The sequence below is a fragment of the Pelobates fuscus genome, chromosome 6 (assembly GCF_036172605.1).
Source record: "Pelobates fuscus isolate aPelFus1 chromosome 6, aPelFus1.pri, whole genome shotgun sequence".
NCBI lineage: Eukaryota > Metazoa > Chordata > Amphibia > Anura > Pelobatidae > Pelobates > Pelobates fuscus.
The window spans coordinates 275,876,961-275,903,523 of record NC_086322.1 but is presented as its reverse complement, the minus strand read 5'-3'; the positions used below and the strand labels follow the sequence as shown (position 1 = coordinate 275,903,523).

The 26,563-nt window shown below is 42.8% G+C and overlaps 1 protein-coding gene across 1 annotated transcript in view; it reads left to right on the top strand.

The window, feature by feature from the left end:
• MGAT5B (alpha-1,6-mannosylglycoprotein 6-beta-N-acetylglucosaminyltransferase B) overlaps nt 1–26,563 on the top strand; it is a 112,242-nt gene that overhangs the window by 26,781 nt on the left and 58,898 nt on the right. Inside the window, exon 3 of the mRNA XM_063459189.1 lies at nt 14,656–14,768. Within this exon, the coding sequence (XP_063315259.1) occupies nt 14,656–14,768 (113 nt within the window). The remainder of the gene's footprint in view (nt 1–14,655; nt 14,769–26,563) is intronic.

Sequence of the window (26,563 nt, the reverse complement as noted above, 5' to 3'; positions counted from 1 at the left end):
AAGAGATAGAGCAGGTAAAGAAAGATGAGCCAGAGAGATAGATATCTGCTATACCCTTGCTAGGCATCAGTAAAGGTGGGGTAATTGAAACTGCAATGCACTTAAATACATTGCTTATCAGAAGCAAATTCACAACTCCATACCTCCCACCATTTCAAAGAGGGACACTTTCATTGTATGGGTGTGGATCTAGTGTGGCCATGAGCGGGGCTGTTCTAAGAAATTTTATGCAAGTTCCTAAAAAATAAATGTAATATAAATAGAAAAACAATTTAATTTAGAACAATAACAATATATCTTATCTCCACATACTGATTTCTAAACACATTTATTGTGGTTATAAGACACATTACTGTGAGTATTATTGCTGTGGAACGCTGTTAGAAATCAAGACACACCAATGATACTAATAGAAAAGAGGGCAATAGGGACTGTCCTTCTTAAATAGGAACACTTGGGCGGTATGCAATTACATTTGGTAAGAGGAGTATTGTATACTGTGTTGAGAGGTGACAATGGTAACTGAGCAAGTGTCAATAATGTAGACATACCATTTATACATACAATGTAATTGTAAATATGTAACAGGTTATACCTTAGGTTAGTAGAATTAGTCGTACATTGGATGAGCTTCATGGAAGTTGACATCTACAGTAAATACACTGTCGGAGGTTGTACATTTATAATTATGTCGCAATTTTCAGTTGTACTATTGTGTGTTTAATAATGAACAAACCATTCTGCCGCAGCAGGACTGTGTTTGTGTGTGGGAGACAGTCATTTCAGTTTTCATATAGGGTACCAGTTAGATTTCTAGTTGCGGAGGAGGGAATATTTGACAACTTACTATGAATCATAAGACAATGCTGATTTGTTCAGAACTTGACATTGCGGAAAAAAAAGTAGATGAAATGGAATCTTAAAAAGATATTGGAATACTGTGTAAAAAGAGAGGAAGATGCAAAGATTGTGAAGATCAATGCATAAAAAAAATGATATTGTGAAATGATCAACCAAAATGATTTGCTTTGATCTGTGCATTTGAAATGGAAAATAACAAATATTCGCATCTATACTTAGCAAATTTCTTACGTAACTGAAGATGACTGTGGAACTCTTCTAAATATGATTCTACCTACCACCTACTCGAATGTCTTATGATTGCTGATATGATACTGATCAATATGGAAACCCCAATTTGTCAGAACTAAACAATGTGAGGGTTGAGTCTCCTTTAAAGGGACACCCACATAACTTTAATGCATTTTGGGATATATTATGGTGTATTTTTTGCATGCTCAAATCTGTGTAGTTTTTGCACACACAAAAAAAAAAAGCCTAAGAGGCAGGCTTATGGGGCAGCATTCTGCAAAACATTTATTGTTTTTTGTCCAAAAACTACAAAGAGTCCAGCATGTAAAAAAAATACAGCAAATTAATGACACCATAACCAAATGCATTAAAGTAGTATTGGTGCCCGGAGTGTATCTTTAAGCATGGATATAACGTATGACATATCGGATATTAATTCTGAAGTATCACAGGATCACTAAAGTATTCGAAAGGTTCTTAGTCAGACTTTTGAGAATACAAACATTCTTCCTGAGAAACAAGACGTCAGTCTATATGAAAGTGTCATGAAGGTAGAACTTTTTTAAAAGGTAATCAAATGAATATGGAATGGGATTTGTGTCTTTAAATTCTGGTATGAGATCGACCCACTTATCTTTCGTGAGTATGGCAACCCTTCAGTCCCCTGAAGCATCAAACACTGGTTCACCTCAAACACTGGTTCTCAAGAGTCTAGATCAGTGTTCTCCAACCCAGTCCTCATGGATCACCAACAGTCCAGGTTTTGTCAGTATTTCCATTGGAATAAAACAGGGAAACACATAAATCCAGGATTGTTGGTGGTCCATGAGGACGAGGTTGGAGAACACTGGTCTAGATAACAAGTTACCATAAAGTGCCTGTGTAATTACAGATAAGATGAACTAGACATCCTTTTCTAGATGCTGCAGGAAATTCTTGCCACTGAGCTTTTTGGAAATTGTAATATCTGTCTGTTGGTTAACTATTATATCTGAACTTAAACATAAAACATAACAAAATAATGAAATATTTGTTCAGAAGTATTGGTTATCTAACCAAAGACCATCCAACTGCATTTTACTAATCTGGACACTATGCACAAGTGTTGCACCTTTCAAAAACACACTCTGAGCTGGTAAAGATTAATTTTCCATAATATAAATAATAATAATATATGACAGTTTCTTTAATCACTTAACCCCTTAAGGACCAGACTTCTGGAATAAAAGGAAATCATGACATGTCACACATGTCATGTGTCCTTAAGAGGTTAAGGGGTTAAGCATCAGTTGCTTACATAGTCTTGTGTTTGTACCAAAATGGAAAGCTGCACTTATTTAGCTTTGATATCAATAGCCTTATACTTAGTAATTGAGTGGGTCATTCCATTTTGGAATAGGGTCATCAAAGGACCACTCTGGGCACCAACACAACCTGGGTAATTTAATAGGTTTTGGCCTTAGACTTGTGCTTTTTTCCATTTTGAAATCTTTACCTCTTTAAAAAAAAATCACCCAAAAACATCTATGGCATAACCACGTCCTTTTAGCCACGCTGCCTCTTTTCACAAAAATCTTCCCGATTGGAAGGTCAACCAATGAGAGGTGAGAAATCAGTGTGAGATGAGCTGCTGACGTGTCTCCACAGCCACTCACTCTCATCCTTTTATCTGAATAGTATGTCAAAACCATGCTGAGAAGAAAGGGGGCAGAGTCATGTCAGATGCTCAGCTCATACTAATTTCCCATTGGCTAAGCCATGTACAAGCTCAAATTATTTATAATAAGGATGTTGCTTTGTGAACAAGAGACTTGGCCAAAGGGGTAGAATTAAAGTATTTTTTTTTTCACAAAACCAAAGAGTTTTAAATGTAGAGAAAAATACAGAATGAATATGAGGCCAAAGCCTAACAAATGCAATTAAGTTGTGTTGGTGCTCAGAGGGTGCCTGGAGCTACCCTTTAATGAGCAAATTACGAAGGCATAGACAGCTTTGCGACCAGATTAACCCATTTTAAAGGCTCAACCATTAACAAATAAGGAGCTTACACCTACTATTACTGCAGTGGGCATAACTAGGGGAATTGTGATATTATAGACGGCTTGATTACTTCTAATGGTCTTTGATCTTCGATAAAAGATCCAAGCATTGTGCTTTCCTCTTGAGAAAACCAGGACACGTTTTAAACAGGGAATATAGAAAGAAATTGAAATAAATGTAACATATAGATTATCTCATTGCAATAAGGGACTATTAAAAAACATGAATTGCTTTATTAAAATGCAAATTCAATAATCGCTTGAGAAAATGTGGGGGTTCGCGTATTTAAAATTATTAAAATGTGTCAATCCGCAATTTCTCTTAAACAAAAAACACAGTGTGATCCATTAATATAATAGAATCATGGTCACATGTGTATTCCAATAAAAAAGCATTATTTAATGGCATGTGTAAATAAATAAAAAAAAGCCTGGAAATTGAAGATTATGCTAGCTTTAGTGTACTTATAATCTTAATTTTAGTAATAACAGGAGGCAAGTATTTTGCATAATCTCTCTTTACTAACTCCACAGCAGCAAAGAAACGTGTATAACAAGAACCAATCAAAATGCAACAGGAAGTATAGTATCCACTGTGAATAGGCTCCTCCTCCTCTTTCAGCTAGCGACATCACAGACGGTAAAGTTCAGACAAAACAAACAAATATATTCTCCAACATCTCAGAAGGAAAGTTCAACAAAGCGAACAACAGATATTCCTCTTGAAACGAAGGATCCCAGTATGCCATCCCCGGAACAAATTAGAGTCCCATCTTGAATTAAACTGAAAAGAGAATGTGGAAATAGGTTAGGCACTAGTCTAGAAACTATGAAAACAAGGAATTAACTCATCAATTGAATGAAGAATACAACTACATGTTTACTAACACAACAAAATAAGTATAAATAAGTTACGGTATATAAAAACACATTAAACGTAGCTAAGCAGGAAAACCCCCTTGACTGAAATATATCTAGACAAATATGACCACATTCCTGACAAGAATTGCCAGTACATAGGCATCAGAGATCTATGATGAGACTACAAGCTGAGACAGGAGATAGACAAATGAGGCAGAAAAATTGTAGGACAGAAATCCAGATGGATAAGACAGGCAAGCCCAGTGCCCCTAGAGACCCCTTATCGTCCCAAGTAGGGAGGGAATGGGTGGGAAAATACTCGCCTCCTGTCATTACTAAAATTAAGATTATAAGTACACTAAAGCTAGCATAATCTTCAATTTTACCACATAAAGCTGATGTAGTAGGGAAAAGGCCGCATTAGGACCCGGCCTAAAGTAAAAGGTCCGAAGCGTGGCTTCATGAGACCAGTCTGCTGTATGAAGGATATCTGACAGCGACGCCCCCGCCACTAAAGCCGACGAGGCAGCCGATCCGCACACTGAGTGAGCTCCGAATGCTGCATCCACTCCCGCTAGAGATAAAACCCATCTGTCGAGCGTAGTAACCGAAACCGGGCTATGTGGTCTAACATAAGAAACCAGTAGTTGGCCGGAGGTAGAAGTTCAGAGTGGGGCTGTAGCTTCCACGTAACTCTGTAAGGTCGAGACTACACATAGGGAAAAAGGGATAAAAGATAGATGTCGAATTAGACTTAGTTAGAAGGGATACCTGGAAGGTGACCACGTCCGGAGAGACCGAAACAGCGTCGACCTCAAGCGTCCGTACGTCCGAAACCCGTCGGAAGGAGACAAGGCAAAGTAGGACCGTAACTTTGGCCGAAAGTTGGCGAAGAGACATTCTGTCATTGGGAGGCCAGTCTCTCAAAAAACGGAGGACGACCTCAACATCCCACAAACGCGAGTATTTGGGGCCCGGGGGCTGCCGCAGACAAATGCCTCTCAGTAAACAAAACACTATAGGGTCTCTACCCACCGGGATTCCCCTGAATCGGGACGTGAGCCGCCGAAATTGCTGAACGCACCACGTTAATCGACCAGGTGGATCACAGGGATCACAGAGGCAAACAGTGATGATAAGAAGTTTAAAATGGACGACATGGGGGCCATAAATGGACCAAAGTCCCGTTCCATGCACCAAGTGGACAAGGAGGCCCACGCAGAGCGATAACATTGTCTCATCCCCGGTGCCCACGAGTCCCACAGGAGGTCCCTAGCAGCCTGCAATAGTTTGCTGATCAGCCATGCACCCCAGAAAGAGTCCAAGCCACCAGGGATAGACGCTCGTCCAAAATCAACGGGTGAGGGTTCCCTTTCAGATCCATGAGGAGTGTCGGATAGTACAGCAGTAGGAGCGGATCCGCGTAGGACAATGCCAGTAGGTCCCGGAACCATGGTTGACTCTGCCATAGGGGAGTGATGAGTAGCAGAGATACCTGATGAGTCTTCACATAATGGAGCTTCCTTGCTATCAGAGCGAAGGGGGGAAATGGGTATGCCCCGGTGTGTGGCCACATTTGTAGGAAAGCGTCCACTTCCTTGCACTCCGGGCCTGGGAGCCAGCTGAAGAAATCCTGACTCTGTCTGTTGTTGCATGATCAGAACAGATCCAGTAGAAATGGGCGTCTCAGGTCCGAGAGGATGTTGAAGATTCGGGGATCCAGCTTCCAGTCACTGCCGTCTTGCCAATGTTGGGAGAATCAGTCCACCGTGAGATTCGTCTCTCCCGGTAGGTACTCCACCTTGAGGGAGATGTTGCAGGGAAGACAGAAATCGAAAATCTCCTTTGTTATTTACGACAAGAGATCGGGCTCTGCCCAGGCGGTTGATATAGCGGACCGCCGAGACGTTGTCCATTCTTAGGAGAATGCAACAATTGGTGCTGTCCCTTGCTAGGCTGCGTATGGCGAAGGATCCAGCCAGGAGCTCCAGGCAGTTGATATGTAGGATGAGTTCCTGAGAAGTCCACGCGCCTCCTATCGATATGCTTTTGCTCGTCGCGCCCCATCCCCATAGGCTGGCGTCCGACTCCAAGACGAAGTCCGGATTATTCCACGCTTGCATGCTGTCCAGCCACCATCTTAGTTCTTCTCTGGCCTCTTCCGTCACCGGCACTGGCTGGTTGTAGGTCAGGTTCTGACAAGGGAACAAGGCCTTGAGGCGTTGCATTGCTCTGTAATGGAGTGGCCCTGGGAAGATGGCCTGGATGGATGCGGACAGGAGATCCATTACTCGAGGCTATAATAACTCTGAGTAATAGTAGCACCAGCAGTACTACTGATAGACCCCAGCAGGGTATGAGAAACTTGGGATATTAATAGTACCAGCAGTACTAAAGATCAACCCCAGCAGGGTTTGATAAACTTTGATTGGGGTTTTCTGGGCCTCACCCAGGTACACAGAGGTTGCAAAGGCAGACCACCAATCAGCAGCACAGATATTAAGGGGCCTCACCCCAAAATGCACATGGTATTAAACCCTATAGTGCAGACCACAGCAGTTTGGTATGCAACTGACCTGTTTGACCCCTGCCTGGAAAAATATAGCAGTCCAGAGATAGATACTTGCTCAGTAAACCGAAGAGTGAGAAGAATGTGTCAGTCACAGGAAACCCAAAATAGCGGCCGCGAATCTCGCGAGCCGCAAGATCCAAGATGGCCACCGTCACAGGTAGATCATGAAGAGCCGCTAGCCGGCCGTCACCGGGCATGTGGGTGCGCGCATCCGGGAGAGCCGTGAGGGTAAGAATAAACCCCCACGGGAAACCTAAACGCGGTTGAGAGGTACCGCCGGATACTGAAATGGGGTGGGGGAGGGCGCAACCAGAGTATGAGGAACCATTGAGGTTTAACAGATACAGACCCCAACAAGTAAGGAAAAACGGAACAAAAGTGAACGAAAAGGGGTCACAAGTAGAAAGGAAATATAGGAAAACGGTATGAAGTAGAAAACATAAGAAATAAAGACCATATGCAGTAAAACATAAGGAAGAGCCAAAACTCTGACCTGTCTGCTGATGGAGTAGTAAAGAAAGAGGAGGAGCCTATTCACAGTGGATACTATACTTCCTATTGGATTTTGATTGGTTCTTGTTATACATGTTTCTTGCTGCTGTGGAGTTAGTAAAGAGAGATTATGCAAAATAGGAAGCCTCCTGCCATGTGGTAAAATTGGCTATAATGCATTATATAAGCTGTTCTCTTCCTAAATACATTCTTTAAGAGATGTGGCATGTTTTAATCAAAATATATACATTTTAAATAAATTTTAGTGTTGCTCACTGCAGTCTAATATTTCACTTTTTCTAAGGCCAGATTCCTCCTAACTGACACCTTGTACAAAAACAAAAATTGGCATCTTCACTCCCACAAATAATTAAAGCACTACGATTAATCATTAATTTCTCATTAGCACGTCATAGAAATCTGACACACAGGACCTTGTGTGCTAAATCACTATTTCAGAATATATTGCTGCAAAATTATAATTGTGCCTCATTAGCATTTAGCACAGGCACATACTCTTCAGCTGTGTCCTTGACCATTTATAACAAAACAGTGTTATAAACAGTGTGTAAAACATAAAAAACCTTCTCTCACAGGGATTAATGGGATTCATAGTTGCCAGAGAGGCCAGGGGTAACACCCTGAGACCAGTGGCGTACACACAATCCATGGGGCCCTGGTACAAAACTGATCCTTGGGCTCCCCCCCTTCTCCAATTCCTCCGCCCCACCCCCACCCCCGACAGACACACACACATACATACAGACACACACATAGACACATACAGACAGACAGATACATACAGACAGACACATACACATACAGACACACAGACAGGCACACAGACACATAAATACATACAGACCGACACACACAGACACATACATACATACATACATACATACATATAGACAGACACACAGGCACACATACACACACACACACACACATACAGACACACACACAAACAAGACACACATACATACAAAGTCACATACACACACACAGACATGCACACATACATACATACAGACATATACATACAGACACACACATACACACATACATACAAAGACACATACATAAGACCCACATACATACAAAGACACATACACACATACATACATACACACACAACGTACGTACGTACGTACATACATACATAGACACATACACACATTCATACATACATACATACATACACGACACATACATACATAGACACATACACACATAGATACAGACAGACACAAGACACACATACATACAAAGACACATACATAAGACACACATACATACAAAGACACATACACTCACAAACATGCAAAGACAAATACAAACACACATACAGACAGACACACACAAGACATACATACAAAGACACACACATACATACAAAGACACATACATAAGACACACATATATACAAAGACACATGAATACACACATACATGCAGACACACACACACAAGACACACATACATACATAGACACATACTGTGGCGAAAGTGACCTTCTGACTATGGCCCCTGGGAGAGTTTGCCTTTTATAAACATTGTTTGGGCTTATTGGATTTTGTGACACTTTTTCTGCCCCTTTGAATCCATGGGAAGGTGTACCTCCCTTCCCCCCTCCCCCATTGTTCTCCAGCAGGGCGTTGTCCCAGGGACCCTGCCAGACCAGTTGGAACTGGTTGATTTGTCCCTCCTCAGTCAAAATGGACTTCCAACTAGGACTTAACCACTGAAGGGAATTGTCTGAATCTAGGATATGTTTATATTTGAAGAAGTATGCTGATTAATAATATGTAACTTTTATGGAGATTGGATTTATATTTTAGTAGTTATAAGAATTGTGTAAAAACTGTATTTTCTTGCCTGTGATAATTACATTAACCCATTGTGTTCAGTAATTCTATCACAGGCAGAGAGGAGGGTTTGTTTGTCCTGACTGGGAGTGTTTAACTGTATTATAGTGTATTTGATTGGCTGTGCTACAAAACCTTGTGGGTGGCAATGGTCGTCCTGTTATTGGAGGGAAGATTTGCTCCTGTGTCTGCTGTTCCAGCTTACAGGAGATTCACCAGAGAAAGTACTTGTAAGGACTAGAGCTAATTCCCAATTCGGTTCCAGAGTCCCCAGGACTGAGTGACGTCCAGTGCCTGGAGGTGTCAGCTGGAGTGCTTGGAGCCCACAGGAAGTGCTAGGAGCACCCTTCAATGGAGGTACCCAGTCGGGGTGCCAGGTGATCCCTTACACATACATACACACGTATATACATATAGAGACACACACACACAAGACATACATACAAAGACACATACATAAGACACACATACATACAGACACACACACACATGACACACATACATACAAAGACACACACACAAGACATAGTTACAAAGACACATACACACAAACAAACACACACAAAATATTTTTTTGTTTCCTGTTTCCTACCTTTTAGGTGCTGGAGGGTGACATTTCCTGGGGTCCAGTGGTGGCTCAGGTTGATGGGAGTCACAGTTCCCACTCTGACTCCCTCTGCCTCCTCCCGCGCGGTCTGTGTGTGATAGCTGGGAGGAGTGACGTGCAGTCACTTCCTCCCAGCTCTGTGTGATGTCATCACAGGGGGCCCGGTCGCGCTGTTAAAGTGCCCAGCACTGACCGGGCCCCCTGACAATCCATGTCCATCGGGGGGCCCTGACAGCATGGGCCACACAATGGACCCCTTGGACGGCGGCGGCCGGGGCCGCAATTGGTGGTCGCAGGGGTCCGCAGGGCGGCCGGGCCCCCTGGAGTGACGGGCCCGGTCGCAGCTGCGACCGCGGTATGTACGCCGCTGCCTGAGACTCTTATCTATCCAACGCTTTGATAAACAGCACAAAATACCTTTTTTACTTTTATCAATTGACGCTGATAAGGCGTTTGACTAGGCGGACTGTGTCTTCATGAAAGTAAATCACTCCTGGATGGGTTTTCTGAGAATCCATACCTGGGCCACTTCCGTATACATATGTCCTAACGCAGTGTGCAGGTTAACAGGGTCCTGTTTGATACCCTATATGTTCACAATGGTACTAGAAAGGGATGTCCCCTGTCCTACTTACTTCTTGCCCTAACACTAGAACCACTTTTCACATGTGGGAAATTGGAGCACAAAGGGGTTGTATATGCAGGTTAAATAAAGTCTTATAGAGAATACGATTTGTCATGAAATTTAAATTAAACACCACCAAATGTGATGTGCTCAATGTGTTGGTTTCACAAGCTAATTATTATACTTTATAGATACAATTTCCTTTTTGAAGTAAAGACCAAATGGAATATCTTGGTGTATTTGGTATGTCAGACCACAAATATCAGGCAGACTCTTAAAGTGGATAACACTTAGGGTTTTTATAAATGCTTTTGTACAGTGAACAAAAGTCAAACAATAACAGTAAGGACTTGGGAGGCAACCAACCTAACACGTTTTATTAAAATATAGCAGGCACCATAGATGGGCTGGCACAGACAATGAGGAAGGGTAGGGACAGACAGTGACAAGGGCTGTGGACCACATGGGAGATCTCAGGGAATTTCAGAGCAGCCAGGTTTAACTAGTCTGAAAAGTTCTCTACTGGAACAATGGGATATTGCCCTGGGAAAAATGACAAGACATGGATGGGAGAGGGAGGAAACACACAAAATGTACGCTCTGTTTATTTAACTTAAGATAACCATACATTTAAGAAAATTACATGAAGTTACTTGTTGCCGTTACGATTTACAATAGAGGGTCTATAGTCTCTAAGAAGGAGGCTGGCCTCCAAGCTCCTCTTCAAACCATATTGACATGGAAGAGCAGTTCTAATCCAAATAAAGGTGGGGAAACTTCCGTTACAGACTCCCTCACTGAAGTTTTTGAGGGGAACCCTTAGTTTGTGCTTGAGAATGTCCTTTTACATGCTTCCCCACTGTCAGTTTCTAAATCAGTACTTTGACATCTACTCAATGCAGCAAAATTCACCTGCCCTCGGCAAACACCCTGGAACAGCCATAAACAACAACGGCTATCCAGGGTGGAGGAAAAAAAGTGGCTAAAACGCTCATAACATCACTGACTAACAATAGTGAAAAACATATCTAATTGTGGTACCCTTGGATTGTCTACCTATCTAATAGAGAAACTCAGACCCCAGCATTACAGAGTTAGAGGGTCTAGCAAGCTGAAATGCTTTCTGGGTATTCATTTAAGTTTAGCTTGGGTTAGCTGGGGTTTGAATTAGATAGGGTTATGCAGCGTTATGGTTTAGTTAGCTAGAATTAGGGTTAGCTAGGGTTACAGTTAGGGTTAGATAAGGTCAGGGTTAGTAAGGGTTAGTAATAGCATCAGAGTTTGTTACATTTGCTGAATAGGACCCCTGATAAGCAAGAAAAAAGATGGTCAAAATCAGGGCATGTCTGTATTTTGATCCTATAAGTCCCCCAAACACCTGGCAAAGCTATACATTTGGGGTATTGCTGTACGAGGGTGATACAGAAGAATATAAATGTAGTGTCTGTGAATATATATAACCTGCTGATTTGGCAGAAGATAATAAATTGATAAATGAGTGTCAAAATGCTTTTAGCTAAACACCATGGGTAGTCTACTTTATATAAATAGCAGTTTTGGATTCTGTTTAAACTATAGTCTCAGCAGACCAAATTTGTAAAAGCTTTAGCTTTAAAGGAATTAATAGGATAATGATAACCGCACTCTCCTGGCCCCCAGGAAACAACCACGGCTGAGGATGGCCAAGTCTCCTTTGTCAGATATGAGAAATAATTAAAACCAAAATTTGCAGGTTTATTAGAGTACAAATAAGCAACGTTTCAACCCTAGCTTGACAAAGACCTTGCTGGGGTCGAAACGTAGCTTATTTCTGCTCCAGTAAATCGTAAAATTTTTGTTTCACCTTGAGTGCATGGACCATCCGCAGTGTAAGTAATTAAAACATTTAGGAATTGTTTGACATCTTACCTGGGGACCCCTGGATGTCTGCCGCAGTCTTCTCTGAAGCTGGATTGAGCTAAAACCTACAGTGCAAGGCCGGCTGTAGCATGAATTAGGAGATTCTGAATAATATTATGGACTCAGTGTTCAAAATCTGTTGACCCATCTATCTGCTGTCCATTCATCCATCCATCCATCTATCTGTCTCCATCATGTCTTTATCAAGTTTTTCCATACAGTGATTTTATGATCTTGTAATAAACCATCTTGGCAATGCATAGTGTAAATACATTTTCTATATCTGCCGTGTGCCATTAAGGCTGTGACGTTACCCACAAAATCAATGGCACAGTGCTTTAGCTGATAAAAATTAGCAATGCGGAACAGAGCAGTAAATATCATGCAATGCATGTTTTCCAATTTGCATATTTCTAGTAAGTATCAAAGACACAGCATGAGACTACACAATCAGCCACTTGAGATTCTTGTTAAACAGCAAAATAAAGCGGTAATATTTCCTGCCTTGAGAGAAATAGCTCAAACGCGGACAAAACACAGAATGTGAAATGGTCTCCTTTTAATGTCCTCATAATATCACTATACATTGTGTTTGACAAAGAGCTAGCAAATATACAGATGTGGAATGATTTAGATTGAAATTATAATTAGATTCTTCAATTTTTGCTGTAAAGGTGCTTAATTCCTGTACGCCTGAACCAGTCCCTTTTTTGATGCTATATGTTTACTAAGGCAACCATTAAAAATGGCCTATATATACCGGTATATTACTCGTTAGTCTTGTTGTCACTGTCACCACTGTAATTTAAAGAGTGAATTTCAAATTTAAGGTCAAAATAGCTGAGCTCGGAAAATTTGGCTATGCTTTCAGTTCGACTACTCTGGCCTTGAATTTGAAATTCACTTTGAATTCTCACTTTAGTGTATGTCCCTATAAATCTGCTGCGGAGGATTCTGGGTAAACAATTGCAAAGGGATTAAAAATTTTTTTTTTTTAATACCTTTGCAATTGTTTACCCAGAATCCTCCGCAGCAGATTTTAATTGAAGGGTGTGGCTATGTACTGATAGTTAGAGTATATCTGGGGTGCCCAAAAGGTAGATCCCTAGATGTTGTAGGACTACAACTCCCATGTTATTATTTTATTATTATGTTATTATTTATATAGCGCCAACAAATTGCGCAGCGCTTTACAGTGGGCGGATGAACAGACATGTAGTTGTAACCAGACAAGTTGGACACACAGGAACAGAGGGCTTGAGGGCCATGCTCAATGAGATTACATGCTAGAGGGAGTGGGGTAAAGTGACACAAAAGGTAAGGATAGTTTTAGACTAATGACAGTTGAAAGAGAGGAATCAGTCGGGATCTATTAACAGTTTAATTGATACGCTTTTATGAAGAAGTGGGTTTTTAATGATTTTTTGAAGGAGTGGAGACTGGGTGAGCATCTAACGGAGGAGGGAAGTGAGTTCCAAAGGAACGGCGCAGCCCTCAAGAAGTCTGGAAGTCGAGCATCAGAGGTGGTAGTACGGACAGAAGATAGACGTAAGTCTTCAGCAGAGCGTAAGGGCCTAGACGGGACATACTTGTGTATTAGGGAGGATAGATAGTTGGGAGCAGCATTATGTAGAGATTTGAAAGCAAGAACCAGAATTTTAAATTGAGCCCTATATCTTACAGGAAGCCAATGTAGGGAGTGAGAGAAGGGTGAGGCGTGGGAGGTGCGGGCGGACAGGAAGATGAGCCTTGCCGCCGCATTCCTTATGGACTGTGACGGCGCAAGTTGGGAGCACGTAAGACCACTGAGAAGCGGATTACAGTAGTCAAGGCGAGAAAGGACAGTGGAATGGACCAGCACCTTAGTCGCATCTGGCGTAAAGTAGGGTCGGATGTGCTCAATGTTGAGATGGAAACAACAGGATTTGACGATAGACTGAACATGAGGCGTGAAGGAGAGGTCGGAGTCAAAGAGAACACCTAGGCAGCGAGCCTGCATGGTGGAGCTGATGGTAGCACCGTAGACTTGGAGGGAGACAGACACAGGAGTAACAACACTTGAGGGAGGAAAGACCAGAATTTCAGTTTTGGTCAAGTTGAGTTTAAGGAAGTGGGCAGCCATCCAGTTAGAAAAAGCAGAGAGACAGTCAGAGACACTAATCAAGAGGGATGGGGAGAGATCAGGAGAGGATAGGTAGATTTGCGTGTCATCTGCATAGAAATTATTTTTGAAGCCAAAGGTGCTAATGAGTTTACCAAGGGAGGCAGTATATGTAGAGAACAGTAGGGGACCAAGGACTGAACCTTGGGGGACACCAACAGAGAGGAGTTGGGGAGAAGAAGCAGAGCCAGAGAAAGTAACACTGAAAGAGCTCTGGGAGAGGTAGGAGGAGCACCAGGAGAGAGCAATATCTTGTAGACCAATATTGCGGATTTGCATGCCTTTGGCATATCTTTAGAATGGCAAAGCATCATGGAAGCTGTAGTTTTAAAACATCTGGGGATCTACCTTTTGGGCAACCCTGGTGTATATGATATCTGTATGCGGTATGGATCGTTAAAGTAATTCTATTCTTTTTTGTTTTTTTTCTACAATTCTAGGATCTTTGTTCTTGGTATTGGATTTTTTACTCTGTGCTTCCTGATGACCTCCCTGGGCGGGCAATTTTCAGCCAAACGCTTGGCAGACTCACCCTTCACCATTCGGACAGAGGGTAGGTGCTGGATGTAAAGATGTGTTAATATATCGAGAGGAAAAATTAAGGATTTAGTATGGGGTCGATAATGAGAAAAAAAAGATACAAAATATATTTTGGGTGATAAGATGTGTGTGTGTGTGTGTATATATATATATATATTTATGCAGATGAACACAAATGGGTGTAAAGCAGTAAAGCAGCTGCAGCATTGCTGTATTATATAATACAAATAGCAGTGAGGTAAATAAACATAATAAAACATGCACTGCGGTAAACATTAAAAGAAAAGGGGGGGGGGGCGGGGCCGGACCGCCGAGCCGAGCGGTCGCAGGGAAGAGCAGCTCCTGCATAGTATGGCTTCCCCACGCTATAAATCGTGATTCTCACGGACCCAGGCGACCAACAACTGTGACCAGCAACACAGACAAGCTACCGGAGCCGGGGAGAGGCTTGCTCCCGGAGCTCTAGTCGTGAAGCATTTCACGGGATCCAGCCTGGCGGTGAGTGGAGTGGACGGCCGCCGCTCCACTATCCCGCCCAACGGAGCATGTCATACATGAAACATAACGGCGGTTCCGGCCCTGTACCCCCCCCCCACCGGACCGGGGGGGTGATCCCGGTCCATGCCCCAAACTGAGATCGGAGGCACTACCAGACCACCGTGCAGGCCCAAGGCCAAGATGGCGGAGACCACATGGGCGAGGAATAACCTGCTGAGCCCGAGCCAGAGAGCAGACACATCCTGACATGGCACACGAGGCTGCAACTCACACCACAACGAGGTACCCAAGCCCAGAGACTCACCGGGCGCAAAGCCCTGCAGACCCTGCTCGATGCACAGCTCACGTGGATGGGGCTGCCCACGAGGCCGCTCGCCCTTCTTCTGAGCTGGGCGCTCAACGAGAGGAACCCCTCTACTGCCTGCCATACACCCTGGGAGAAGATGAGGATCGACACCCAGGGCCCACGATCCTGCTGATGGGATCAATGGCATAAGGGCGCGAGCGCCTACAAAGGCCTCAGGCTGAAGGCTAGTGGCGTCCGGACGTAGTGCTACCACAACACATGGTAAAATGGAAGACGGACGGAATCCACCTCGAAACACAACAACGTACCCGGTGGAGCGTGCAGACGAGCGGGGGGGGGGGGGGTAATACCACGTAACCTGGACTTGGGCCTAAATCTCCGGACCTGCCGGACGCAACATCACTGCACATTGCCTTGGTCCGACCGCTAGACATGCTGCACATACCTTGGGACGCAGCAGGCAGGAACTTCGCTCATCGGGACATACGGGCATGCAACACTGGGCAGCCTGCAGCACCAAGCGGGACTTTACCATGTATAATTTCTTTGCCCATACCAAAAGACGAGACTATCATTTTTGCTTACCCTGTTGGCCCATCATAACCTTTGACGCTGGGCGAAATCTAACGAAGTTTCACCTGTACCGGACACAAGGTGCCGGTCTTAGCTTCCCTGCCCTACCAACGACACACATGTGAGGCTGTACGAGTCTAAGGAGCCAGGTTATCTAGCCCCCATATCTAGCTTGTATTTAAACATGTATTCAGCAACTCGTACTAGCGTAGGATGCCTGTTTGCTCCCCTTGGTATGTCTTCCTTGCCTCCCGGCCACTCACTCATTGGCCTCTGCATAGCATGATATATATTTTACGTATACTTAACTACAGGCCAGACTCCCAGGGCCAATCCTAAAAACATGTGTACCTCCTATGTAAGCGACTAGCATTTCCACGGGGCCAACTGCATAATACCTAGCATGTACCTAAACAGATACCACATAGGTATTCGCAGTTGAACCATGTCCAGCATGCACCCTACTCTTGACTATCACCAAAGCAACCTTATCTTTAACAATGTTTAGCCTGTTTTACACGACCTATCCAAGTTGCATATAGAACCTTTGCTTTGAGCTCATAGAGAGGCTTTGGTGACCTGCTTAAGGCTCTCCACTTTATTATAAATGCTTTCCTCGTGTTCGTAATTTTATTGAATGCTTAAAAATATAAAATGAGGCAGTTTCTCATGAGAGATGATGTACTGTATTGACGTGACCCCAAGCTGTATGAAACTGTACACCCCCTCTTTTATTCTGTACCCCAATTAACTAATGCCTCAATAAAAGACAGATTTAAAAAAAAAAAAAAGGGGTGTAGGTTAGCGCTAATAATATATTGGACAGGCAGCGACCTTGTAGAGGGTAACCCTCTAACCCTCTATATAAGGAATACACAGTAAAAAACAAAGAAAGGTTGCGCCAAAATTAAAAAATAATCAATAAAAAATATACAATTTTTAAAAATAATAATAATAGTAGATAAGTTCCAATGAGTGTCAGGAGGTCAAATGGTTTTAGTCTCTAATTCCGCTGTGGGGGTGACTTCTCTTGTTGTAGTGGTTCACACCGTCTCGTGATATGGAAGACACAAGAAGAGAGGACCAATCGTGCGGAGTGTATTACAGTAAATATAGTAGTATTAAATAATATGTATTTCACTCACATTTAGATGAGCTATAGCCAGCTCTGGGTTTGTAGGCATATAGCGGAATAATCCCCGCTTACAGGACGTGTTGGCGTTTGTCCTCCAGGGGTTCGGTCCAACTTTCAGAAGAAGAAGATAAAAACAGCAGATAGTGCTCTCTGGTGGTATTATTGAGGTGGTGAATAAAATAAGATAAAATATACTCACAATAGAAGTGCAGGTCACACTGCACTTTTAGGGTAGTGTTAGTGGTATAATCCCCACTTCAGGATATATAGTATAAAAATGCCAGGAAAAATTGTTGAAATGATAAAAATTATAATTGTGTGTAAAAAATGATAATGGTGCATATATCTAACCAAAAAATAATTTATTCATATAAAACACAATATAAAATAACCATAACGTGTTTCACCGCTGGGGCTTTATCAAAATGGTATAACATATATCCTGGCACATGAATAGTATATATAGGTACACTAGTACTTTAAAAAATGGCGCCAAAATGACATCATTGTTTGGTGGCCAATCAGAATCATACATTGTACATTTTAAATCCGTTTTTTTAAATGTACAATGTATGATTCTGATTGGCCACCAAACAATGATGTCATTTTGGCGCCATTACTGTAATACACTCCGCACGATTGGTCCTCTCTTCTTGTGTCTTCCATATCACGAGACGGTGTGAACCACTACAACAAGAGAAGTCACCCCCACAGCGGAATTAGAGACTAAAACCATTTGACCTCCTGACACTCATTGGAACTTATCTACTATTATTATTATTTTACATTTTTTTATATTTTTTATTGATTATTTTTTAATTTTGGCGCAACCTTTCTTTGTTTTTTACTGCGGTAAACATATAAAGGATTAAATATGTATGGTGCGTATTAGATTTGGGCGTCGCTGACATTTTAATTTCATCTGAACATATTTGGACTGAGAAAAATTTTTTATGTCCATTTGTCTATTCGTTTTAGAACAAATTTTGGTCATTATTTTTGTTTCGGAATTTCATTCAGATAAATGAAATACGATCTGTGCCACGGCTTCCATGCTGCCGTTTATTAGATAACTCCCTAAATTTGTACTCTTGTGGGATTTCTGTATTTCAGGGTACCAAATTAGGAAGCTGTTTAGCACCTAGCTCATTTTTGGTATCCTTGTGGCAATCCCTCGAGGATTATGGAGCTATCTACTAAGAAAGTGAAAGACCACAGTTACCAAAAGCCCTGCTCTTTTCTACACCGAAAACATGGAGGGCATCTTAGCTTTTACTGAGCAATTTACATAATGTATTTGAAGCAAAGCCAGTGTTCGATCAAAAAAACACTGTCCCGTGAAAATTCCCTACCCCCGCCATTTCTGGTGACACTGAAAGTGATTCGGCTCACTTCCGTTGCGGCTGCGTCACAGAAAGTGATGGAGGTAGGGAATTTTCACATGACCTAGGCAGGGTGTCAGATTGGAGCCCCATCTAGAGCCCTGGACTGTGTCTTAATGAGTGGTATGTGTGTTGACTGAGTGTTGTGTCTGTAGAGGGGACTAATAGCTGTATGGGGGGCTGTGTGTGCTGATTGAGTGTTGTGCCTTTGGTGGCTGAATTGTGTATGTGAGTCTAGGGGAGTTAGAGTGTGGCTGAGCGTTGTGTGTATGTTTTGAGCCCTCATGTTTGCTTACTTTCCCTTGTGGTCCAGTGAAGGGTTAGCTGGAACCCTGGTGGTCCGGTGTGGTAGTTACATCATCTGTACCAATATCAGATACAGGTATAGGCCATAATGTTCCCTAACAAAAAACCCAAGGCTGTGCATGGAGAGCTCTCGATTTCCTGCTGGCTCCAGGAGAGCACTATCAGAGTCTGAGATCCAGGGTAAAACAAGCGTTCTGTCTGTGCCTGAGCTTTAGGCTGCTGCGTTAGTCACATAATATGTAATAAGGCTCTAATTTGAAGAATCTGTGAAAATGGTACAAAGAAAATTGTGTCACTTTTTAGCAGATTTTTTACACAACAGAAAACCAGACCAAGGATCATGAAAAAAGCATGCACTTTTGTGCATTTTAAAATTTTGCACAATCAGGTGGTTTTTTTACGTACCCTAGAGTTTATAGACAGTAAAATAAATGGTATATTGACTAATGACAGCATAGCTGATGCATATTAGATGTCGAGGAACCTGCTTCGTTCTGCCAAATCCATCCAGACGGCAGTGAGACCGCTTCTGGCTTACAAAAACAAGATAAACATGAATACACACATTTATGTATAAAGTAGTCATGAAGTGCAATATGAGCCTGAGAAACAGGTATCATAAAATGAGCAAAAGATGGAAAACATTGAAAGCGTACATCGCTGAAGGGAAACAAAGAAAGAACAAGCGTTGATGCACTACATCACTTCTCACATGCAGAGATTGCTTCTCGTATTCCTTTACGAAGATAATGAAATCTTCCGCATGGCAGGAGGAGGATATTGCCACAGCAGCTTACGGTCTTCTGGGAGCTGTTGTGAAACAGAATCAAAGACAACTTCATAAGCCCCTCCAGTAAATTCTCCCTCTCCTGCTTTGTGAGGAATGGCAGAGACCCCAGGGATTCAGGAAAACAAGGAGTGATACAAAACCCGCCGCACTCCCCACGCCGAGAGATATAATTATATATACAAATGCATGTTTTATGTATGAACCTTGCCAGTGTCACTATGTAATCCCGAGGATGGAGCTGTGTGTCTGAAACATTCCTCCTCTCTCAATCACCGTGTCACTCTGCAGATGTGTGTTTCACAGTAGTCATGCTCGTTAAAGGACCACTCCATGTACTATAACCACTACAGCATGCTACAGTGCCCTGGTGTAACCGCTGGTACTCCGATTTACCGCTATAAAGTCTTGTAGCGTAGAATTTAGCAGGGCTGACCGTACAGATATCTTAAGCAAAAATATTATATAGTTGGTAAGATTTTCTCTATTTAAAACATATAACTAATTAAGAATACAATAAAAAATAAATAAGGATTGCTTTTGAAGCCATAACGTTTTGTCTTTTTTTTTACATTTATTGAATATATATAAATATAGACCAAAAAAACAAACATATTAATCCATTATAATAATATATAGCAGAGTTTATAAGTTTAGCTCTTAGCAGTCCTATGTCGGAATATGTTGGACAAAATATTTTACCTCTTGCAGGCCAATTTCGGATTTTCCCTGGAGAGTACTGCCGATCCTCCATGCCGGGACCTCCCAGCTGGTGTGGAGGATAGGTGATACTCTCCAGAGAGAATTCAACATTGGACCCCAAGAGGTAAAATATTTTTGTCGGATATATTCAGGGTTAAAGTATATGCTTGCGATATCAGTAAAATAGAACAACATACCCTCTTGTTCATGGACAAGTCAACCTCTCAGTCCTGTAAAACGCAGCAGCATATCTGCTTCCAAATTCTCCCCTCTATTCACTAACTAATAATTGGTGTTTAGATCGATTTTTAGATAGAAGTACTTCCCGTCATTTTTGGTGCAGGAAATCAGGGCCGGCCTTAGGCATTTGGGCGCCCTGTGCGAAAAATCTTCACAGCGCCCCCCCTTCCCGTCCCCCACTCCTTCCCCCTTCCCACACACCCTGTCACACACACACGCAGGCAGACAGCCATACACACACACACACACACACAAACACACTCAGGCAGTCATACACAGACAGCCACACACAAACACACACACAGACATAGAATGTGACGGCAGATAAGAACCATTCGGCCCATCTAGTCTGCCCAGACAGTCACACATAGGCAGTCACACACACAAACACACACACACACAGGCAGACAGCCACACACACACAAACACACACAGGCAGACAGCCACACACACACAGGCTGGCAGTCACACACAGACAGCCACACACAAACACACAGGCAGACATCCAAACACACAGAGGCAAACAGCCACACACACACACAGTCACACACACAGACAAACAGTCAAACACACACTGGCAGACAGCCACAAACACACACACACAGGCAGACAGCCACACACAGACAGTCACACACACACACAGACAGAGACACACACTGTCAGACAGTCACACACACACAGGCAGACAGCCACACACAGACAGTCACACAAACACACACAGACAGAGACACACACACTGGCAGACAGTCACACACACACACACACATAGGCAGACAGCCACACACACACACACACAGTCAGACACACACACTCACTAACAGACAAACACACTAACAGACACAGACACTAACAGACACAGACACACACTCACTCACTCACTAACAGACACACACACTAACAGAAACACACTAACAGACACACACACTAACAGACACACACTAACAGACACAGACACACACTAACAGACACACACACTAACAGACACAGACACATACACACTCACCCACATTAACACATTTTTTAAAAAATTATTTAAACACCCCCCCCCCCCAGCCTCCTTACCTTTGGGAATGCTGGGGGGGATGTCTCTTCCTCCCTGGTGGTCCAGTGGCTGCTGGGCGAGCGGCACTGGCTGGCGGGGGAGCACTTCTTCTGAGCTGTTTGCTCAGCTCCCTCGCGCGCCTCAGAGTGAGGCTGGGAGCCGGAATATGACGTCATATTCCGGCTCCCAGCCTCACTGTGCGGCGCGCGAGGGAGCTGAGCAGACAGCTCAGAGGAAGTGCTCCCTCGCCAGCCGCCCGCCAGCGCTGCCCGACCGCCTAGCATGTCTGTTAGCCGCAAGGCTAACAAGACATTTGCCTTGGGCATTTGGGGGCGGCTTTTTTTGCCGCCCCCTGGAAAATGCAGCCAAGGCAAATGCCTTGTTAGCCTCGCGGCTAATACGCCCCTGCCGTGTGAGCTATGCGGCCGCAGGGCACCCCCTGCTCCATGGCGCCCTGTGCGGCCGAACAGCTCGCACACCCCTAAGGCCGGCCCTGCAGGAAATAACCATATAATGCTTTAAAACAGGTAACTGTAGTTTACTTAGGGGTAAATTGCGGTCAATCAACACATTTTATGTCATTTCTACAAGTGTGCATAACACTGGCGCCCCCTATTGTAAGAAGTCAAACCGTTTTAGAATGTTTACATCAGCCTGAAGCTTCTAAACAGGCTCCTCCATTTAGAGGCTTCTCCTTAGCTAAGCCTTGATAGTTGATTGCTCTCAGCCAATGAGCTAAGCCCTGCATTGGGGGGGCTTAGCTCAGACAGTGAGTTTCTGGCTTTCTGTAGGAAGTAGCACACTGTAGTGGTTATGGTGTTTGTAGTGTTCCTTTAACTAGTGGCATTTCTAATTCAAATATCAAAAAGAGGGTATTATGTGTATTTTCTTCATATGCCAGTGAGATTTCATGCACCAAGGATGGATTTGTTTATTTCAGAGGTTTCTTTGCGCTGGAAGGACATTCGCAATGTCTCTTTCCTTTGACCCCTTTGTATCTGTAAGTTATACAGACAGATTCTGTGTTATTGAGTCTCGTTGCCTTTATCACTGTATCGTCTCGTGAGGAAACAAATTCAGCGTTGTTGATCTGAGTATTATTATGTATGCATACAGAGAATTCCAAGATCCCGTGGGCCTAATGTTTTACCAGAGCTGAAATGGCAAAATTGACAACACAATTGAGAATAGGAAAGTGTTTGAAAGACTGATTAGACATGTGAATTTAAAAATTAATAAAAGATTATTGTAGAAGCGGTAAATGTTCAGGAATAAGATATTCTAATATTGTGAAAATAGCTTGACCCTAAATTATACTCCTCAAGTATAAAAATCTTGGGATCATTAGTTGTCATGGAGATGTATAGAAAAACAGATTTTTCATGCAGTAGTTCTGTCACATTAAAGGCACTGCATTCATGTTTACTTGAAATGCATATTCAGTTTCCTAGGTTTCAGAAATTATCCTTCTCTCCAGGTTTTCCCTAATATTTTCTACATGCAGTTAAGGAAAACAGCTGTCTACTGACTGCCGCTCTCGAGACCGCCATCAGAAATGTTCAGACTTACAGGGCTATTTACTAAAGAGAGAATTCAAAGTGATTTTCAAATTTAAGGTCACAATAGTTTAACTGGAAAAATTCTTGAAGTCAGCTATGTTTTCAGTTCAGTTACTGCGTCCTTAAATCTTGTCATGATTGGTAGGGAACCTAACACACAGACAGGACACAACAGACAGAATTGCAATACCGGTCCTTAGAATGGCCGGGCTATGCAAAAGAATAGTCAAAGCAAGCCAAGGTCAAAGGGAAATAGAGAGACGGAATACGAAGAGACAAGCCGAGGTCAGGGAGCAGAGAAAATAGAGTAAACGTAAGACAAGCCAAAGTTCGGTAACCAATTAATCAGACAGAGTATAAAGTGCTATTGGGCTAAACAAAGACCACAACAGGACACTAAGGCAAGGGGGAGGTTAGCTTATATACACACAGGGTGTGTCTGATTGCCTAACCTCCAATTAGTGTTAACCACAACACGTGGGAGGTGTTACTTCCCTCCCTTGTGGTCTCCGAGGTCATCACTGTGTGCCGGGTCACATGACCGGGTCAGGCACACATATAAGGATGATGCTCTGGAGCGTACAGCTTCAGAAACACTGTCAGTCTGGAGCACGACAGTGGGGACAGCAGCATGCCGCGGACAGGGACCAGATGGCACCACTCGAGGTGACTGGGTAAGCAGTAGTTGGACGGAGTCTACATGCAGGATAAAAATAACTATTTATTATGACTTTTAAAAACAAAAATTGAATGATAAAAATCCTTCAGTAGTGCTCCCGAGACGCGTTTCGCCGATATAATGGCTTTCTCAATCGGTGTAATGTCCAACAAAAACGCGTCTCTAGAGCACTAGCACTGAAGGATTTTTATCATTCAATTTTTGTTTTTAAAAGTCTTAATAAATAGTTATTTTTATCCTGACTGTAGACTCCGTCCAACTACTTTTGGCTGCATTCTGAAGAAGGGTTTTGTGTCCCCTACAATAATCCATACACTGAGAACCGGGTATATTGGCTCTGGAAAAGGTGAACAGTTAGCACCCTTGCTTATTTGCACCTTATTGGATTGGCATATTGCACTAGGTTTTTTTCCCTATTTTCTGTATTGCAAGCACACCAAGATACCTGAGGGAGGACATTTCTGGGCATGAAAGTCTATGAAAGAACTTACTATTCTAACACACTGGGCCGGCCATGTTGTGAATGGATTAGTGTTGGTCTCGTTTTGAAAAACAGGATTGTGGAGTAGGAGCAGGTGAAGGGAGCCTAGAGCATGCACTCACAATTTGGAACGGGATCATTTCCAGGCCATAATTGGGACAGCCACCAGGGGATTCAATAGGATGTTGTCAATAAGGAGATTGTGTGGTCCATGAAGGGGAGCTGGTAATGAGTCTAGCCGCACCTGAAAAGATTTTAAAGCTAAGTCCGAGAATATTTGTTGAGAATGTATCCAATCTAGCGCATTTTGGAGTTGGACCGTTAGACAATATTCCCCAGCATTTCGAAGATTAAGCCCCCCATTTGTTTTAGTTTGAAGTTAGTTAAACTCAGAAGAGCCCTCGATCTTTGACAAAGAAACTTTCATTATTTTTTATACAACAATTTGTAGTCACAATTTAGAAGAAATAACCCAATGAAAACATGAATCCATTTATTTATTTATTTTTCATGGGGGTAATATCTAAAAACTTTCCTCTGCCCTTTGTCTATTTATGTAGCTTGCACGTATTCCCTGTTGTGTTTTCGCCATGGTAGCCTTTGGTGTTTACTTTTGTCCTACTGTAACATAAAGCTATATTTGTAAAATCTGCAATATTAATTCATATCAGATGAAGCATCTGGGCCAAGTTAGAATATCTTTCTGAAGGTTTCAGCATTTTTAACCCCAATACTATGAATTGGTTATATTAAACATAGTTTACACTGTATAAAAACAAGTTTTAAAAAAATCCAGCAATGGTGAAGAATTTTAAAACTATTGAATTCACACATATTAAGGGAAATAAAAACACAAACTTTATAAAAAAAAAAAAAACATATATTTTTGAAACAAGTTCTCACACACTACAAGGCTTAGGCTTCATTGAATAACTTGGACAGGGCTAGAAGAGGGGTTTCATTGGCCCGGAGATGAAAAACACTCCTGGCATAAAAACAAATGAATGTGCTTGACCTCCGTCTGCAACTAAACTTTGCAACCATATATAAAATCACCCCCAGATAAATTTATAAACCGGAAATTTCAAGCACATTAAATCAATCTTCACAAGCAGGCTGAGGCACAACGAAACTCTATGGGGAACAAGGTTTACAAGAGGTTGCCACCAGTGGTATGGACCATGAAGCACAGTCAATGGGTCCTATGGGTAAATGGGCATCTGTTTTTTTTGACAATCTTTATTTTTTAATTTTCATATTTAAGTAGTGTTACATGTTATTGTGTTTATCGGTGACAGAGCCAATTTGTCAAAAGTAATGCAAAACATTGGTACAGGTACTTTCCCATGTGTACATTTCTAGTCTTGTTTGGCTATCAGTGTTTAAGTGCTATGCCTTTTGCACCTTGTGTATCTATTCAGTGTTGCGTGCTTTGAAACTTGCCACTTTCTCCTATACTGTTGGTTTTGAGAGACGTTTGTGGCTTTGTGTAAATGTCGAGTCTCGCTTTATGATGCTTTCTAATAATCATGCTTGGTAGCTAGTCGTCTGCCCCCTTTCTGTGTGGCCTTATTGTGCGCCCTTGCATTCTGGGATTACATCGTGTTACTATGTGTTTCACTGGGCCCACTATGTGTTTTCACTGGGCGCCTTATGCTTGCGTCTTATATTGTAGGATAGTCCCTTGTCACAGGATAAGGGCGAGTTGTCGCTTCTGTTGTGGCTGTCTATTCCTGTCCTCTATGCCAAGGATACACTCTGTTTCCCCCTCCCCCCCCCCCCAAGTCCATGTCCTGTTTATTTCTTCCAGTTTTGTCTTATCAGTTGTGTGGGGTATCAGACCCGCCTTGCCTCCCATCACCAGCCTGTAGGTCCCCCTTGTGGTGTTGGAGCATTTTGGGTTGACCACTAGTTTGTTTGTTTCGTGCTTCAGATGCCTTTGGTCCTCCCCCGCCCTCCCCCCCCTCCCACCTGTGCAGGTTTCGTCACCCCTGTTCAGCGTATCTTGGGGGTGAAGGGCAGAGAGGAGGAGCGAGGGGGTGATGACGGAGAGAGGAGGCGGAGTGGGAGGAGAAAAAAAAAAAGAAAGGAGAGGGGGGAGAGAACGGTCCCCCCCC